Raw genomic sequence first — 20509 nt, 5'->3', positions numbered from 1 at the left:
TGAAGAGCAATATATGGGGCATCTGTGCAGCATCTTTGGGGCACAATGAACGCTGCAGAGAACTATATGGGGCATCTGTGCAGCATCTATGGGGCACAATGAACGCTGCAGAGCACTATATGGGGCATCTGTGCAGCATCTATAGGGCAATATGAACGGTGCAGAGCACTATGTGGCATCTGTGCAGCATCTATGGGGCAATATGAACGGTGCAGAGCACTGTATGGGGCACAGATATTGGGCAAAAATGAACGGTGCAGAGCATATATGGGGCACAGATATGGGGCAATATGAACGGTGCAGAGCACTATATGGCACAGCTATGGGGAAATAATGATCTATTTTTATTTTTGAAATTCACCGGTAAATGCTGCATTTCCACCCTAGGCTTATACTCGAGTCAATAAGTTTTCCCAGTTTTTTTGTGGCAAAATTAGGGGCCTCGGGTCGGCTTATACTCGAGTATATACGGTATTTAGCATTTTCTTATATTACTGTTATGAACTTGACCATTAACCCCTTTACCCCCAAGGGTGGTTTGCACGTTAATGACCGGGCCAATTTTTACATTTCTGACCACTGTCGCTTTATGAAGTTATAACTCCGAAACGCTTCAACGGATCTTAGCGATTCTGAGAATGTTTTCTTGTAACATATTGTACTTCATGATAGTGGTAAAATTTCTTCGCTATAACTTGCGTTTATTTGTGAAAAAGCGGAAATTTGGTGAAAATTTTGAAAATTTCGCAATTTTCCAACTTTGAATTTTTTATTCTGTTAAACCAGAGAGTTAAGTGACACAATATAGTTAATAAATAATATTTCCCACATGTCTACGTTACATCAGCACAATTTTGGATACAAAATTTTTTTTTTCTAGGAAGTTACAAGGGTTAAAATTTGACCAGCAATTTCTCATTTTTACAACAAAATTTACAAAACCATTTTTTTTAGGGATCACCTCACATTTGAAGTCATTTTGAGGGGTCTATATGGCAGAAAATACCCAAAAGTGACACCATTCTAAAAACTGCACCCCTCAAGCTGCTCAAAACCACATTCAAGAAGTTTATTAACCCTTCAGGTGTTTCACAGCAGCAGAAGCAACATGGAAGGAAAAAATTAACATTTTACTTTTTAGTCACAAAAATGTTCTTTCAGCAATAATGTTTTTAATTTCCCAAGGGTAAAAAGAGAAAATGGACCTCAAGAGTTGTTGTCCAATTTGTCCTGAAAAAGCTGATACCCCATATGTGGGGGGGGAACCACTGTTTGGGCGCATGGCAGGGCTCAGAAGGAAAGGAGCGCCGTTTGACATTTTCAAGCTAAAATTGGCTGGAATTGAGATCGGACGCCATGTCGCGTTTGGAGAGCCCCTGATGTGCCTAAACAGTGGAAACCCCCCACAAGTGACCCCATTTTGGAAACTAGACCCCCTAAGGAACTTATCTAGGTGTGTGGTGAGCACTTTTATCCCCAAAGTGCTTCACGAAAGTTTATAAAACCCGGGCGTGAAAATAAAAAATCCTATTTTTTCCACAAACATGGTTTAGTCCCCAATTTTTTATTTTCTCAAAGGTAAAAGGAGAAATTGGACCCCAAAAGTTGTTGTCCAATTTGTCCTGAGTACGCTGATACCCCATATGTGGGGGGGAACCACTGTTTGGGCGCATGGCAGGGCTCAGAAGGAAAGGAGCGCCGCTTGACATTTTCAAGCTAAAATTGGCTGGAATTGAGATCGGATGCCATGTCGCGTTTGAAGAGCCCCTGATGTGCCTAAACAGTGGAAATCTCCCACAAGTGACCCCATTTTGGAAACTAGACCCCCTAAGGAACTTATCTAGATGTGTCGTGAGCACTTTTATCCCCAAAGTGCTTCACTAAAGTCTATGATGCCCGGCGTGAAAATAAAAAATTCTATTTTTTTCCCCCACAAAAATGATCTTTCAGCCCCCATTTTTTATTTTCCCAAGGGTAACAGGAGAAATTGGACCCCAAAAATTGTTGTCCAATTTACCCTGAGTACGCTGGTACCCCATATGTGGGAGAAAACTACTGTTTGGGCACACTTCGGGGCTCGGAAGGGAAGTAGTGACGTTTTGGAATGCAGACTTTGATGGAATTGTCTGCGGGCATCATGTGCCATTTGGTGAGCCCCTGGTGTGCCTAAACAGTAGAAACTCCCCACAAGTGACCCCATTTTGGAAACTTGACCCCCTAAGGAACTTATCTAGGTGTGTTGTGAGAATTTTGAACCTCCAAGTGCTTCACTAAAGTCTATGATGCCTGGCGTGAAAATAAAAAATTCTATTTTTTTCCCCACAAAAATGATCTTTCAGCCCCCAATTTTTTATTTTCCTAAGGGTAACAGGAGAAATTGGACCCCAAAAGTTGCTGTCCAATTTGTTCTGAGTACGCTGGTACCCCATATGTGGGGAAAAAACTGTTTGGGCACTTCGGGACTCAGAAGGGAAGCAGTGACGATTTGGAATGCAGACTTTGATGGACTAGTTCTGAGGGCGTCATGTTCTGTTTGCAGAGCCCCTGATATGCCTAAACAGTAAAAAAAAAAAACAAGTGACATCATTTTGGAACCTAGACCCCCAAGGAACTTACTTAGATGTGCCCCTTCTTTGGAACCAATCTACTGGTTCCTGTTAAGTATATTAGTAGTGCATGGAGGTGTGGTACAATTTGAAGCAGTCCTTCATACACAGGCCAGGTTTGTCGGGGCAGGTGTCGCATTGATAGATGGTGTCCTTGCGTACTCCTCTTTTGTAGCACACTCGACACCTTTTTTGCGGCTTACTTTTTCTATCAGTTGGCGGGACCACCCCCGGAAAATGCTGACCTGGTACGATACGAGCACCCTCAGTTCCGGAAGTACTGGGGCCCGCTCCTTCCCTTGTGCCAAATATCAGGGCCTTAACCACTACCTCCTGGAACTGAAGGTACGACGTATCAGTGTGTCGTGCACATCGTGACAGCAGGAAAGTGTTGAGCATTGCCATTTGTACGATGTACACGGACAGCTTTTTGTACCACACCTTGGCCTTCCTCAAAGCACTGTACGGTTGGAGGAGTTGATCGGAGAGATCAACGCCCCCCATGTTTTTGTTGTACCCCAGTACACAGTCCGGTTTGCAGACCTGTGTTGATACCCCGTACACTGCCGAGGGCACTGCCATCACCGTGTATGGTGGTCAAGAGAAGGACATCCCTCTTGTCCTTGTACTTGACCACCAGTAGGTGGTTGCTACATTGGGCTTTGCTCTCACCTTTTCTGAGCATCTGCCCAAGTAGCGTCTTCGGGAGGCCTCTCTGATTTTTGCGGACAGTACCGCAGGCTGCGGTACCTCGCGCAGAGAGGGATTTGTAGAGTGGGATGCTGGAATAAAAGTTATCGGTGTAGAGGTGATAACCTTTATCCAGCAGTGGGTGCACCAAATCCCACACAATTTTCCCAGTCACTCCCAGGATGGAAGGACACTCAGGCGGTTCAATCCTGCTGTCCTTCCCTTCGTACACTCTAAAGCTGTAGGTGTACCCTGAGGTACTCTCACACAGCTTGTAGAGTTTGATTCCGTACCTGGCCCTTTTGCTGGGCAGGTATTGACGGAATCTGAGCCGCCCCTTAAAATGAACCAAGGACTCATCCACACAGATGTCCCTTTTGGGCACGTACACTTAAGCAAACTTTTTGCTGAAGTGTTCGATGACCGGCCGAACTTTGAACAGACGGTCAAAATTGGGGTCATCTCGTGCGGGACACCGTGCATTATCATTGTAATGCAGGAACTTATGGATGGCCTCAAAATGCATCCGAACCCTGACCATTCGGAACATTGGAGTGTTATATAAAATATCTACACTCCAATATTGCCGAATTTCTGGCTTCTTCACGATCCCCATATGGAGGACCAGGCCCCAAAACTGCGTCATTTCAACTGCGTCTACAGGAGACCAGTTAGAAAATGATGAACGGGGGTTTTGCTCCAAAAATTGCCGAGCATACAAATTAGTTTGCTCCACCATGAGGTTAACGAAAGCCTCAGAGAAAAAGACTTTGAAAAAGTCTATTTCTGTGAGGCCGGTGGTGTCAAACTTGATTCCTGATTCTGCCACAAAATCAGGAATCAGTGGCTCATAATTTTCGGGGGGCGAGGTCCATATGGGGTCTGAAGAGGGTCGCGCTGGTTCATCTTCAGGAGTGGGCACTGCCTGATCTTCTCTCCTGGGGCCTCTGCGTGGCGGTTCCGCAGGACCTGAGGAGGAAGAGGATGAAGAATCTGAAGAGTAAAGGAATGTGGGATCCTCTCCCTAGCTATCAGTGTCGGAGGCAAGGAAAGCATATGCCTCCTCCAATGAATAGCGCTGCTGGGACGAACGGGACATTTTTTTTGTGAGTATGGTGCTTGGGTGTAATATTTATTGGTAACTGTGTACGTGTGGGGGGGGGATAGTGTTTGGTGCATACTATTCTGAAAGGAAAAAAAGCGAATAGGGAAAAAAAAATACCTGTGAAAGGAAAAGTCTAAAACAGCAGGCCCTAGCTCTGATAAGTGAACTGCGTCACTTATCAAAGTTCAGCGGCTGCTGGGTGTGTGAACGGGGATGTGAAAAAAAAAAAAAAAAGAAATGAAAGGCACGGGTTCAGACGCAGCGGCGGGGTGCGTGGACGGGGATGTGGAAAAAAAGAAATGAAAGGCACGGGTTCAGACGCAGCGGCGGGGTGTGTGGACGGGGATGTGGGAAAAAAGAAATGAAAGGCACGGGTTCAGATGCAGCGGCGGGGTGCGTGGACGGGGATGTGGGAAAAAAAAATGAAAGGCACGGGTTCAGACGCAGCGGCGGGGTGCGTGGATGGGGATGTGGAAAGAAAAAAAGAAATCAAAGGCACGGGTTCAGACGCAGCGGCGGGGTGCGTGGACACGGGGATGTGGGAAAAAAAAAAAAGAAATGAAAGGCACGGGTTCAGACGCAGAGGCGGGGTGCGTGGACACGGGGATGTGGGAAAAAAAAAAAGAAATGAAAGGCACGGGTTCAGACGCAGAGGCGGGGTGCGTGGACTGGGATGTGGAAAAAAAAAAAAGAAATGAAAGGCACGAGTTCAGACGCAGCGGCGGGGTGCGTGGACGGGGATGTGGAAAAAAAAAAAATGAAAGGCACGGGTTTGGACGCAGCGGTTGGGTGCGCGCAAGGGGATGTGGGAAAGAAAAGCGAGCACGAGTGTTGATCGGTGAACTGCGTCACCAATCAACGCTCGGCGGCTGCAAAATTTGGGCACGGACGGACACGGCGCAAAGTGGGGGTGGAGGGGGAAGGGGGGGTGGTTAAAGGGGGGTGAAGTATGATCGGGCCGGGATCGGGGATGAACACTTTCGGTTGTAGTCTCTCTTCTTTCTTCTGTCTTCTTTCTTCTGTCTTCTTTCTTCTGTCTTCTTTATTTAGCAAGAATTGTGGTGTCACAGGCTACTTTGGCACCACAAGTCTCAGCACAGGAGGGGATCTGTTAGCGTGACCGCTCTTCAGGAATCCTCACCAAGTGTGAAGATTCCTGAAGAGCAGTCAGACAGGTCAGGGACAGGTGAGACAGGTCACAGAGCGGTCACACCGCTGCTGTGACCTGTCATTGGTGGGATCGAATGATCACATCGATCCCACCAATCAGAGGAGGCCCTGGTGATGCCGGTGTCGCTAGGCATCAGCCTATGATCGGAGCTCACAGCTCCGATCATAGGCAGGTCACCATCAGGGCACAGCGCGGGCACACCGCTGCTGTGCCCTAATTGGCAGAGCTGCAGGAGGTGGCGGGGTAGGTGGCAGGAAGATGCAGGGCCCGGCACAATAATTTCCAAGCAGGGCACAGCGCGGTAACACCGCCGCTGTGCCCTGCGATCGGCGCGATCGATGTGATCGTCGATCGCACCAATCCGGCGGGTCTGTTCCTGATTGGCGCGATCGACGATCACATCGATCGCGCCAATCACAGCTGCAGGATCCGGAGCCGCAGGGCAGATGAAGCAGGCTCCGGATCAGGTACTTTCAGGCAGGGCACAGCGCGGTAACACCGCCGCTGTGCCCTGCGATTGGCGCGATCGATGTGATCGTCTATCGCGCCAATCCGGGGGGGTTTTGGCCGGTGCCTGGGTTGCCAGGCACCGGCCCCAGGATCGAGTACATCGGTACTCGATCCTAGCCTGGAACCTCACTGTTTCAGCCAAGCTGATTGGCTGAAACAATGAGAAAGGCTGTGATTGGCTGTTCAGAAATGAACAGCCAATCACAGCGATCGGGAGGCGGGGGAGGGGACGCCATACCCCAGGATGCCGAGGCCATCTTCCCCAAGGTAAGATGGCGTCGGAATTTTAATGCGATCACCACAACTTAAGTCGCAGTGTCGCATTAAAGGGCATGACGTACTATCCTGTCGCTGGTCATAGGGGCCCACCCCACCTCGACGGGGTAGTACGTCTGATGTCAGAAAGGGGTTAAACATGGAAACTGAGACTTTTAGAGTTTGAGCTTTGACTCTTGGGTTTCTTGCAACTTATCTGTGCATTGCACAGTTTGACCTTTTTGGTGAATTTGCCAGCTACGTCATTCCTCGGAAGATGGTTACTTTTTTTATGTTTTCCTCTTTGTTTTCTCAATGTAGATTGATATGCTTCAAATTATTAGGAAATTGCCAGAATGATGGGCAGCAAAAATAGCTTTTCCAATATCATTGCAGATTAGTGATGAGCAGCGTGCTTGGATAATGCATTATTGGAGCATGATTGTGTGTGAACAGAGTGTCTTCGGTGTGCTTGAAAAATATGTCCCAGCGGCTGCATGTCTCGCGGCTGCAACACATGCATTGAGTTCCTGTTTGTTTGCAATCCCTGCAAGTGTGGTGGCTGTCCGACAGCTGTAAGACATGCAGCCGTGGGGACTCAAACATAGTATTTGAGCACGTCGAAAACACTGTTAGCACACGAGCATGGCAGATAATACCTTATCCCAGCACGTCCGCTCATTACTATTATTCTGATGCCTTTTTTCCTTGCCATTGTGTCACATGCCTGAATGCTCCAGAGCAGCAAACTGACAAAACTTCTGCTTTTATACTTGCTGATAAATCCATCAAGAACATTTGGTCAGCAGAACCTGGCTGTGACTTGCCCTCGTAATTCCCATGGAAGCAGTAAGAGTCCACTTAATTTTTTACAGACTGCTTCCGCTTTGAACGTAGTTTGTCAAGGGTTTTTGTTCATCTGAGGTTGTTTTTACCTAATTTTAACAGCTTCTTACGGAACAGATTTTTTCTGCCCTGATATGTGAAACATATACCGTAATTAGTTTTTAGTTATTTATTTTCTTAGTTGTACATGTGATTACCGCATCAGCCTTTTAATAAAGACTGTATAGCCCTCAGTAAAGACTATAACTCGCCAGTAAGTTTATCATAACCTTTCATTGAGCCACATGCAAAGAGCTTTTACCCCCTGCTCACTCCTATTATAGTATTTGTTTTCCTTTTACACATATTATTGTATTAGTAATTTATTATAATCGATTAACTTTGTCCTTTTGAATTTTGTATTTTATCACTCTCTATAATTGTTTTCACTGATCATGTAACACTGCCCGTTATGATATAATCATGCTTTTTGTGCTTTCTGGGTATTTCAGCTATTTGTTATATCCATTAAAGGGGTTGTCCGGTCTAAAAGGAAAAGTCTGCAGTCACTCTGTGTGATTGCAGACTTACGAATCCCCCCAGAGCATGCACTGAGTGCAGAGAGGATTCTCTGGTGTCTGAGCCGGGACCGGCGGTGATGTATGCATTATACATACTCCTGGGCAGAGCTTTTCTAGTGGGTGTGGCCTCTCTCCATAAAATTGTATAGAACAAGATCACGCCCGCTAGGCAGCCGCACCCACAAGACGGCCGCGCCCACTAGGCGACATACTTCACTTTTATGGAGTGAGGCTGTGTTCACTGGATGGCTTTTGCCCGGGAGTAGGCATATTTCATACATGACCGCTGTTCTCGGCTCATAAGCCAGCAGATCGTTGCAGCGTTTGCTCTGGAGGATTCATGAGTCTGCAGTCACATAGACTGGGATTAAGAGGAAGGAGTTTGGGAAAGGATTACTGATTAGTAAAATAAAAAATAGTTATCAGTAACTCCATCCCATCGAAGTCTTCATTGGGTATCCAGAAGCCCTTGAGCGGAGTCTTTCTTTTGCTTATGTCATTTAACAATTGAGCTCTTAGTGTGAAAACTTCTCTTATGGGAGTCATCACTGGGATTTTAGGGCTAACAGATGCAGGTGTGCGGTTCCTGTACTGATTTTGCGGATTATAAAGATACCGGTATATTGCCATTGGCTTTATGGTTTTTATTTTCATTTTGCACTTTGTGTTTCGCTTGTTTCAGTCGTTGACAGTGACACAAATCAAGAAGTTGCGGCTAGAAATAGATGACAAAATAGCAGAAACTGATGCAGAGCGCTTACGATTAGAAGCTGCAAGATTTGAGTGTCTGAGAGAAATTGGAAACTTGCTTCATCCGAGTGTCCCCATCAGTAATGATGAGGTATGTCATTCATGGTTGTATTTCGGGTACACGTAAGTAGCAGTATATGGATTGGGGCAGGACTTTGTCTGCTTCCTCATAAATTAAGATACATTTGTATTTACAGGATTGTAAAAGATTTTGTTTTCATTACAAGCTTTAAGACATTTGTACTAGTTTCAGTAGAATCTTCCTTTATTGTACTAATGGTAATTTGGACCTTATTGAAGCTTCATATTGGCTTACCACAAGAAATAATCGTTAAAATGTAACTTTTGATGTCAAAAATTCAACACTAGAATATAGGAATTAGAAGAATAAACGCCAAAAGGGAAGGTAGTGTAACTAGTAATAGATATTGTGCGCGTTGGAGGTAATAGTATCAGTCTATGATAAAAACTGTACAAATACCACAACAAAAGACAAACACTGATAAATATATCTGTTTCCTCTCTCACCCAGATATGTCCATGTAGAATGTCCCTAACTTGCCGTAGAGGTTGACACCCTAATTTGAGCACAAAATGGTGCCCCCGCTCACCGATGGCTGACCCTTATAGGTCCTATTATTTGCTATCCTTCTACTATATAATCGTCTAATTCTGTCTGTCTGTAACTGAAATCCCGCGTCGCTGATTGGTCGCGCCAGCCATCCGCGACCAATTGGCGATATTGGCGCAGAATTTACATCACATCCACTCACGTTTACTGAACAAGTTCTGTCAGTCACAGTGTCACGTAGTTCACTCACGTTTACTGAACAAGTTCCGTCAGTCACAGTGTCACGTAGTTCAGTCATGTTTACTGAACAAGTTCTGTCAGTCACAGTGCCACATAGTTCACTCACGTTTACTTCATAAATATACAACATACATATTCTACAATACCCGATGCGTTAGAATCCGGCCATTTTATAATACAGTAAAGGAAGCTAAGGGTCTTACAGACCAAACAATATATGCTCTAGTGTAAACCATCAAGACAAATAACATCAGATAAAGTCAGCCATACCGGGTGTAGCACCCCATTGAACAAGATAACAGTAATTAAATAAGGTGGGACATGGGGATTAGATGAAAATGTGATAATCACAGGGTGGTTAAATGAGGGAAATAGTCATTTGTGCCACCCATTCATCTATAATATAAGGGCATACATTAAAAAAAATAAATGTCATGACATCGAGATCAGAACGTTACTTATGTGCAGCTCCGCGTCATGTAAACAGCCTCAACAGTCACAGGAGGCACGGTCCCTTCTTCAAGAGGTAAACAGCGGCGGCAAGAGTGCGGCGATGCTGCGGGCCCTTGGCTCGGAGGAAGAGGTGTTTTTGCGGTTTGTGGCTGTGGCAGGCTCTGGGCTTTCACAAAATGTTTGAAGACTCCCTGCATTTCCCATTGTTTTCACTGTGGCAGACTTCGGGAAAATGGCTTCCGGAGGCAGCGCATGCGCTAACTGAGATGTTGGCTAGCAGCATCGCCCCACTTCTATTGCCATCAGCTTCCTGCAGCATCAACCCTCTCTCCTGTGACCCAACTCTACTGCAGCCGCCACCCCTTCCAGGTAAGCTACCCTAGAGTTAAACTATATAAGATGCACCACCATTTCATAAAAATAAAAAATCCTATCTCCCCCCCCCCCCCCCCCCCCCCAAAAAAAAAATAAAAAAAATTGGGGTGCATCTTATCGTCTGGGGCGTCTTATAGTCCGCAAAATATGAGATATTGAGTAATGACTTCTGGCTCATCCAACAAACACTGGAGTGATCCAGCAGATCACATCCAGCAGGAAATGACTGGAGTGGCAGCTAGAGTCATTAAACACGGATTGGTAACACCACTCTGGAGTGGTGCTTCTAAGCATACATTGAGAACACAGAAAAAAAAATGATTTTAAGTTTTTGCTTCTAGGACAATGATAACAAAGTGGAACGATTGTCTGGGGATTGTACTCAACAAAAGAAATACTCCCACGTGGATCTTGTCACAATGGTGGATGGCTATGAAGGGGAGAAAGGGGCAGTAGTTGCTGGCAGCAGGGGCTACTTTCTGAAGGTGAGTATTCTTACGTGACATGCTCGGTTTGAAAGATAATAAATCATGATTTATTGTTAGCCCCAAATCTGAGTGCTGTTCTAGAATCCAGTCAAACGTAATCCTTTCATGACAGGCTATTTTTTTTTTTCCACTTACACTTTTTCCAAGATCCATAACATTTATATTATAGCATCTACCTAGCTAGATGAGGGCTTTTTTTGTCTCCTCAGATAAGATATAGTATTTACCAAATAATGTCCTAAAAACAAGAAAGAAATTCCAAGTGAAGTGAAATGGTGAGAAAACAAAGCAACTGCTTTTGTTTTTTAAGTTTTGTTTTTATGGTGTTCTTGGTGCAATAAAAATTATATTCTCCGGGTCAGCATTATTACAGCGTTACCAATTTTTTTTTTTTTTTTTATGGTTTCGTAGATAAAGCGGTTTCCTAGCAGGTTTGAAAAACTGATAGTAGTAATCCATTGGGAGAAAAGACGATGTACACTGGTCCCGGGAATACGCTCTAGGGCTGCCATTCTCTACACTGGACCATTGTGATCGCCTCATGAATAGAGTTGATCGAATTTGATTGGGTCCCTTCTTACTCGGCAAACAATAGAGCTTGCCAAATAAGTTGCAGAGGGAGTCCGGATACATGGAGCACACCGCCTGATCATCTGTTCGGAGCTGCATTGCGTGTGTGTCGTGGCTGTGTCACTGTCAGCACATGCACTGAGAGCCTGTTTGTTGGGCTTTCCACCATCATGAAAAATGGAGATGCTACGGGTATCGGAAAATTGCACTTTTTTTTTTCCTTTATTAGCAAACTTTTCAATTTTTTTTTTCACCACTTAGATAAAAAAGAACCTAGACATGTTAGGTGTCTATGAACTCGTAATGACCTGGAGAATTATAATGGCAGGTCAGTTTTAGCATTTACCGAATCTAGCAAAAAAGCCAAACAAAAACAAGTGTGGGACTGCACTTTTCTTTTAAAATCTCACTGCACTTGGATTTTTTTCCCCGTTTTTGAGTACGCGACATGCTAAAACCAGTGATGTCATTCAAAAGTACAACTCGTCCCCCCAAAAATAAGCCATGAAAAATAAAAAAGTTATGGCTCTGGGAAGGAGGGGAGCGAAAAACGCAAAACGAAAAAAAGCTGGGGTCATGAAGGGGTTAAGGTCATGGGGTGGCCTAGCTAGTCTCCAGACCTTAATCCCATAGAAAACTTATGGAGGGCATTGAAGCTCCGAGTTGCCAAGGGACAGCCTCAAAATCTTAATGATTCAGAAATGCTCTGCAAAGAGGAGTGGACCAAAATTCCTCCTGACATGTGCGCAAAGCTCATCATCAGCTACAAGAAATGTCTGACTGCTGTGCTTGCCAACAAGGGTTTTGCCAGCAAATATTAAGTCTTGTTTGACAGAGGGATCAAATACTTACCGTATGTCTCACTGCAAAATGCAAACATTTATATAATTTATACAATGTGATTTTCTGGATTTTATTTTTGATAGTTTATCTCTCAATGTTAAATCAAACTTTTATACTTTGTTTTATTGACCTTTACTTGTATTGTTCTGGAATTGAACCTTTGATATTGTATAAATCTATAACCTAATACTTAAGTATATGGTAAAAATGTCAAAAGTGGCTTTGATGTGAAGGAGTTTGGAGAGGTGGTGCAAGCTTTAAATGACTTGCTCCAAAAACACAAAAAAGTCTTCAAGCCTCATTCACACATTGCAGATTTTTCCCTGATGCAAAAAAAACTCATTTTCATTAGCGTTTTGGACTATATTTTCGTAATTTTTTTTTCTACCATCAGTTTTATCCGGTCTAGTTTTGTTTGAGAATTCCTCAAGTTTCTCCTATCAAACAAAAGCAAATTTACGTTGCTTTTTTCAGTGTTTTTCTGTAAAGATGTGATCAAAGAAAAAATGTATTGCATAAAAAAAACTTGTCACAAATCTGTTTTGGTTATGTTTTCCTATCTTTCTTTAGGGTCCATTGGTGTTTTTGGAACAAGCTGTTATCCAGTATGCACTTCAGACGTTGGCTGCAAAAGGCTACACCCCGATTTACACACCGTTCTTCATGAGGAAGGATATAATGCAGGAAGTAGCCCAGTTAAGCCAGTTTGATGAAGAGCTGTATAAGGTGTGTTCTGTACAGTATCGAGTGGAAATTGTGTCCTGTTAATAAATGCATGTTATGGCTGCACTGAAGTTAGGATCCCTTAGGGAAGCTGATGTATCTGGCTGACAGTCATGCCCATCTGCAGCCATGAATGGGCACTTTAGTTTTTGGTAATGCTGAAGTGCTTATGTGTCTCTGCAGGTGATCTAGGCTTTTAGACATATTCAGTAGCACACCGTATGACTGCAGACATGGGGCCCAACGGTCTTGATAAGAGGGCGTGCTGGAGTAAAACACTCTTGTTCATGGAGAGTTGCATGTCTGTTTATGAGTCTGGAGCGTCTGACAAGTGGCGTGCATTACACCAGAAATCTCAAGGAATCGTGGAGAATGCCACAGTTACTCACACTGCGTCAATGGTGTCCGTTAGACGGACTACGTTACACCGCGGCATAAACGCAGTGTAACGTAGTCCGTTACGGCCGCCATTGACTGCAATGTCGGATGCATTGCTAGCGCACGCCATTGAGTGACGGACCCGGAGACGCGGGCTGCAGTGTTTCCGGGTCTGTCACTGCTAGCGCAGATAAAGCTAGCAGATGCTCTATCTGCGCTAGCGCGATGCAAACGCCGGCACTTGCATTACAGCAGCCCGTTAGCGTATGTGCTGAACGGGCTGCTGCTAACGCAGTGTGAAATTAGCCTTAGACGAGAGTTGGCTTCCTGCTCCAGCCTGTCTTCTTTGGAGCTGGGAGAAACTTGCGTGAAAATGTCAAGACCCAACATTTAGGCACAACTCTGAATTGCGACTACATTTTGTGACTTTTGCCTACGTTCCCACCATGAGCTTTTGTTGAGTTTTACATGTTGCAGATTTTCTGCACCCATTAAGTAATTTAGGTTAATTATACATTTTTTAAAAATTCACAGTTTAAAAAACGCACGCAAAAAATTAATCTTGGGAACACAGCCTGAAGCTACGTTCACACGTTCATTATTTTACCTCAGTATTTGTAAGTCACAACCAGGAGTGGGTGATAAATGCAGAAGTGGTACATATGTTTCTATTATACTTTTCCTCTAATTGTTCCGCTCCTGGTTTTGGCTTACAAATACTGAGGTAAAATACTGACCAAATAATGAACGTGTGGATGTGGTCTTACAAAGCTCTTACACCAGAATTCTGGCATGAAAGCTTTGATAAATTATGCCCTTAGAATTTCTGTAGTGTTTCTGATTGATATAGAACTGGTGTGTAACTGCAGTCCCCAAGTTTGCATGTAACTGTTTATCTCTATAGATCAGAACAATTTCATAGTTAACATCAATTAGTAGCACTGCAAAATGCCCTAATCCAGCCAATTCAGGCTCCCAGAATTAAAAGGAAACCTGACATGTAAAATAACGCTGTAAAAGTGAATCTGTCAGCAGGTTTTTGCTATGTAATCTGAGAACAGCCGAAGATAGAGGCTGAAACAGAGTTCAGGGATGTGTCACTTGTCAAAGTGCGTTTTGTTTTTTATTAACTGAAGGATTTATCACAAAGAGATTAACATTGACGGACTAGTCCTCCTATGACCCCTCGCCCTTTGTTTAGCAGTTCTCGGTCTATGGAATATATATTTTTCAAACCATAAGACACATTTTTTCCTCCAAATATATGGAGGAAAATGGGGGTGCATCTTATAATCCAAATGTACCTGCTGTGGTGGGGAGGGAAGGGCATCGGCAGAGCAGCGGGTCACAGAGGCAGGAGTTGGCTGCTGTGGCTAATTCCTGTGCCCGCTGCTAAAGAGAAATTAATATTCACTGCATTCCACGCCCATGTGACCGTCGGCAGCTGCAGGAAGCCTCCGGCTGACAAAGTGCTCGCTATTAACCCCTTTCTGACCTCGGACGGGATAGTACGTCCGAGGTCAGATCCCCTGCTTTGATGTGGGCTCCGGCGGTGATCCCACATCAAAGCCGCGACATGTCAGCTGTTTTGAACAGCTGACATGTGCGCGCAATAGCGGCGAGTGGAATCGCGATCCACCTGCCGCTATTAACTAGTTAAATGCCGCTGTCAAACACTGACAGCGGCATTTAACTACCGCTTCTGGCCGCGCGGTCGGAAATGCGCTCATCGCCGACCCCCTTCGCATGATCGGGGGTCAGTGATGCGTCGGCATAGTAACCAGAGGTCTCATTGAGACATACGTGTGTGTGTATATATATTACATAGTCTTCTTTATGCATATTGCCGTCCCTTATTATACAGTGTTCTCTTGTTATGTACAGTACCGTCCCCTACATATTGCATTTTACAAAGCCTTGTTTTTTATTACATACCGTCCTCTCTTGTTAGCTGTATAATGCATTGATTGCTGATGGAGCATTGGAAACCTCCTTTTCTAATGGAGGAGCTGATGGACTGGTCGCCTGGACATCGGCTCCTCCATCAGCAGTCATTTTATATCTAACAAGAGAGGGGACTATGTAATAAAAGAGGGCATTGTGAATAACAAGAATGCACTATGTAAGAGACAGCACTGTACATAACAGCAGAGGAAGCTATAGAATAAGGTACAGCACCATATATAACTAGAGAGGATGGTCCATAATAAGGGACGATGTTATACATAATAAAAGAGGAAACTATGTAACTAAGAATGGTGTTATACATAATTAGTGACTACACTAAATACTAAGGGACTGTGTTATACATAAGTACGTACACTCTATACTAAGGGACTGTGTTAAACATAATAAGTGATAATAATGTTTTCCTCCACCTCCCCCTGTTCCTAAATCCATTGTAAGTCCCTCTTCCTTCCATCCCAATCCCCCACACCCCTCATTGTTCTCCTCCCCCCCCCCCGCATCCTGTTACTGTCCACTTCCCCACCCCATCATTGCCCTCTTCACCACCTCCATCATTGCCTTCTCAACCACCACTATCATTGCTTTCTCCCCCACCACTCCATATCATTGCCCATTCCACCACCTCCATCATTTCCTCCTCCCCCACTACCCCATTATTGTCTTTTTCCCCACCACCCCATCATTGCCCGTTCCACCACCTCAATCATTTCCTCCCCCCCCCACTACCACCATCATTGCACATTCCACCACCTACATCATTTCCTCCTCCCCCACCACCACCATCATTGCACATTCCACCACTTCCATCATTTCCTCCTCCCCCACCCCATTATTGCCTTCTCCCCATCATTGCCCTCTCCTCCCCCTATATACACACACAGCACCATTCACCTCTCTGCACATTTCCCCGCAGCGCTACGCATGCGCACACACACAGCACCTCTCACCTCTCCGCATGCTTTGCCGCAGCATCACCGTCGTCTTCCTCTCTCTGGCACAGCCGGCCACTGAATGATGTCATCCAGCGGCGCTGCTGCCTGTGGGAGAGGAAGCGCGGCAGGAAGCAGGACAGATCGCTTCAGCTCTGCTGCTATTTTCCCTTGTAGGCAGCGGAGCTGCAGGGATTTCTCCCTGTCCGCTGCACATGAGGGCAATCTGGCCAGGGGCCCCCCGAATTCTCAGGGCCAGATAAACATGCCAAATTGCCCTCATTATTAGCCACCCTGCAGGGGCCCCCCTCTACCTCCAGACCCCGATGCGGCTGCACATGCGGTATGTCCGCCCATGACTATATGGGCAGACATACAAGTTGATTTTATTTCATCTTTATTTAAAAAAAAAAAAAAAAAAAAAAAAGGCCCATCCACATGTAGGAAAAAAATCCACACTCAAATGCATAATGTCAAATCTGGTGTGCATTTTCAGTGTGGGTTTTAAACCTTCCATGTATAGAGGTACATATTCATGTAAATGATTGTTGCGTATATGTCCTGTGTGAATGTAAATTGTCACACAACACAAAATAGATGGGCGACCCCTCGTGGCTTCACGGTAGTTTCATATTTAGAGGTACGGTAATGCCTGACTTTTTAGGCAGTACAATAATACAAAACTGATCTTTTCTTTTCACATTAGGTGATTGGAAAAGGTAGTGAAAAACAAGATGATGGCTCCATTGATGAGAAGTATCTGATTGCTACGTCAGAACAGCCAATTGCTGCTTTGCATCGTGATGAATGGTTGAAACCTGAAGACTTGCCGATCCGTTATGCAGGTCTGTCCACTTGCTTCCGCCAAGAAGTTGGTTCCCATGGAAGGGATACTCGTGGCATCTTTAGAGTGCACCAATTTGAGAAGGTAATTGAAAGCTAAGAGTATATTGTCACTTATTTTATTTTCTGGTGATGTGCACAGACAAATAAGTCCATATTTGTTGGCCTACTTAAATATATTTTAAAACCATGACTCTATCTGTCTGTGTACTTTCTGGATCATGCAGTGTACTTTTAAACAACAATGTGCTTGCTCTGTTTTGCTGACACTCTAAGGTATGTGCACACGATGCGGATTTTGCTGCGGATCCGCAGCAGTTTCCCATGAGTTTACAGTATATTGTAAACCTATGGGAAACCGAAAATGCTGTGCCCATGCTGCTGAAAAAAAACGCGTGGAAACGCAGCAGTTTCCCATGAGTTTACAGTACAATGTAAACCTATGGGAAACCGAAAACGCTGTGCCCATGCTGCTGAAAAAAAAACGCGTGGAAACGCAGCGGTTTACATTCCGATCTCCTTCACGTCATGTGAAGTATATGTATATCTCACAACGGGTGGAGGTGTTTGGAGAGGACTCAAACTGTCTGCTAACAGCGATTTGCGCTAGCTCTAATCACTGCTGTTGGCTTAAAGGGAATCTGTCACCACATTTGACCTATGTAAACTGTTAATATGGGCATACAGGTTATAGACTGCTGAAAAAAGTTCTACCTGTGTGTCTCATATCGGATGCCTTGTTGTTGCTGAGAAATCATCTTTCATCACTTTGCATAGACTGTTTCTTTTAGGCTTTGGGAGGGGATTTTACCCAGAGGATAACTCTGCCTCCAGAGTATTTTACATGAAGTGGGAGTTACCAGTGTGAGACAAGTAACTAACACAGAACAGGAGAAATAAAATTTGTCTTCTTACAAACACATTTTTTGCTTCTTTTCTCAGCTCTGCTGTATTGTAACAATATTACAGTCCTCTCTGCCTCTGAGATGGAAGCTGGAGCTGAGAGGAATCTGCAGATGTGTTGGTGATAACCACACACAGCTCTGCAGAGAGCGGCTATTATTTCCTTCTCGCCTCATTGGGGGACACAGGTAACCATGGGTGTATGCTGCTGTCACTAGGAGGCTGACACTATGCAAATAAAGAAGTAACTCCTCCCCGGCAGTATACACCCTCCGACAGACACCAGGCAACTCAGTTTTTGCTTAGTGTCCGTAGGAGGTGGACCTGGATCTAACCCCAGATCAGCATTTCTTTTACAGGGATTTGTTGTGTTTATTAACCTTTTCCCTTTCTTTTTCAGACTCTTTTCTTCAGGGTAACAGGGTGCAGTTTTTCTCACCCTGTTTTCCCCACTTTGAGCGACCGAGAGAGCAGTGTGGTATCACCCACATCGCACCCTCTCGGACCCACTGGGCAGGACTTGTCCCCTGTCACCCATTCGGGTGTTCAGGGTGACCCTTTTCCTCGGTGGCCAGTCCTGCCCGTTTCCCCTCCTCATCCCTCTCCTCGGAGTGGGCTGAGAGGAAGACGGCGGTCACTTCCAGTGACCCTCTCCCCCTGGTTAGGGGTCGACGCCGTCTTCTGCGCGGGAGCTCGTGGCGCGGGAAGAGGACTTCTTCCAGGACCCTCCATCCTACAAGGGATCCTGATACGTTCCTCAACCCCAGGTAGGGGATCTTCAAGCAACAGTATGAACCCTTCCCCCCCCGACCCCCCCCCCCTTCCCTACAGCCCGCACGCCGCCCGGCAAGCGATCTTCTAAGGGGGGGTCATCACATGGGGGGACTCCTAAGGTCGACCCGCCCGTCTCCAGGCTATCCTCGCAGACGGTTCTGCCTATCCCGGACGCGGCTTCCCTTAAGGACCCCACGGACAGGCAAATCGAGGCTTTAGCAAAATTGGCATTTGAGGCTTCCGGAGCCTCCCTCTGCCCTAGTTTCGCCTCGTCCTGGGTAGCCAGGGCTGTATCAGCCTGGGCCAAGACCCTGCGCAGGGGCATTTTGGCCTCTGCTCCTGCTGAGGAACTGTCTGATTTGGCGGATCAGATTTCTCTTGCAGGAAAAGACCTCTTGAATGCCTCCCTTGATGCAGCGGCCTGCTCCACCAGGGCTAACAGCAACATTCTGGCCATTCGCCCCCTTTTTCGGTCCTTCCCCTCAGGAAACTCCAACCAGGACCGTTCTTCCTAGCAGGGAGACCGAAGAAAACCTCCTTTCAGACCTCCCACCTCGCTAGAGGACTAAGAGCCACCCCGCAAAACCATTGGGATCTCGGGGCCACAGGTTTTCTAACAAATGACGGAAGGCCGGCTTCTTCTGTTCTCAGAGGTTTGGCTATCAGTAGTCGACGATGCCTGGGTCAGGGAGATCGTCACTTCAGGCTACAAGATAGAATTTTCTTCGCCCCCAGGAAGACGTTTCCTGCTCTCTCATCCTCCCAAACAGCCCTCCCACCTCTCAGGACTTCTCCAGGCCGTCGATTCGCTCCTCGCCTCAGGAGTCGTAGTTCCGGTGCCTTATCGCAAGCGGTTTTCGTGTTTTTACTCAAACCTGTTCGTGGTTCCAGAAAAGGACGGCTCTCTCCGTCCAATTTTGGATCTCAAGCAGCTGAACCGCCATCTCCGGATTCGGCGCTTCAGGATGGAATCTCTATGCTTGGTGGTCGCGTCCATGGAACAGGGAGAGTTTCTGTGTTCCATGGATATCCGAGATGCGTACCTTCACGTTCCTATTTGCGTATGGCATCAGAGATTCCTCCGGTTCGCGATCCAGGGTCATCATCAGTTCACGGCCCTCCCCTTTGATCTGGCATCTGCGCCCAGGGTCTTCACGAAGGTCATGGCAGCTATCATGGCCATTCTTCGTTCGAAGGGGTTTCTGGTAATCCCATACCTCGACGACCTCTTGATCAAGGGTCCATCCCGTCAGGATTGCAGTCAGAGCCTCCAACTTACTCTTGACACGCTTCTTCGCCTCGGCTGGATAATCAATTATCAGAAGTCTTTCCTGATTCCAACTCAGCGCCTGGAGTTCCTGGGCATCGAATTCGATACCTCTCAGGCTCAGGTTTTTCTTCCCAAAGAGAAGTTCCTTTCCCTTCGCTGGGGTGGGGGTCAGAGCTCTAAAGAGCCCGAATCCTCTGTCTCTCCGCCTCGCCATGAGGGTTCTGGGGAAAATGGTCGCTTCCATGGAAGCGGTCCCCTATGCTCAGTTCCACTCTCGTCCCCTCCAGCTGGCCCTTCTGTCTGGGACAGGAACCCACTTTCCTTGGATCGTCCGTTTCGCCTCTCGCCCAGGGTGAAACAGTCTCTCTCTTGGTGGACGCTGTCCATCTCCATTCTGCGCGGGAGGTCATTTCTCCCTCCCCGCTGGCAGGTTATCTCCACCGACGCCAGCCTCCAAGATTGGGAGGCGGTTTTCCTCCACCTCACGGCCCAGGGCCGCTGGACTGCTCAGGAGGCGTGCCTCCCTATCAACCTCTTGGAAATCAGAGCCATCTTCCTAGCCCTCATCCACTGGGAGTCTCTCAGGGAAACCGGTCCGCATTCAGTCGGACAATGCCACAGCCGTGGCTTACATAAATCATCAGGGAGGGACTCGCAGCAGGCAAGTCATGGCGGAAGTGGCAAAAAT

The 20509-nt window shown here is 46.0% G+C and overlaps 1 protein-coding gene across 1 annotated transcript in view; it reads left to right on the top strand.

Annotated features, from left to right (window-relative positions):
* The window catches only part of SARS1 (seryl-tRNA synthetase 1), an 80845-nt gene that overhangs the window by 24891 nt on the left and 35445 nt on the right, over positions 1-20509 (top strand). Inside the window, exons 4-7 of the mRNA XM_069756501.1 lie at positions 8426-8584; positions 10474-10617; positions 12604-12759; positions 16738-16959. Of these exons, the coding sequence (XP_069612602.1) occupies positions 8426-8584; positions 10474-10617; positions 12604-12759; positions 16738-16959 (681 nt within the window). The remainder of the gene's footprint in view (positions 1-8425; positions 8585-10473; positions 10618-12603; positions 12760-16737; positions 16960-20509) is intronic.

This window comes from Ranitomeya imitator, chromosome 3 (genome assembly GCF_032444005.1).
Source record: "Ranitomeya imitator isolate aRanImi1 chromosome 3, aRanImi1.pri, whole genome shotgun sequence".
Classification (NCBI taxonomy): domain Eukaryota; kingdom Metazoa; phylum Chordata; class Amphibia; order Anura; family Dendrobatidae; genus Ranitomeya; species Ranitomeya imitator.
The sequence above is the reverse complement of the archived record's forward strand: the minus strand, read 5'-3'. Positions and strand labels throughout refer to the sequence as shown.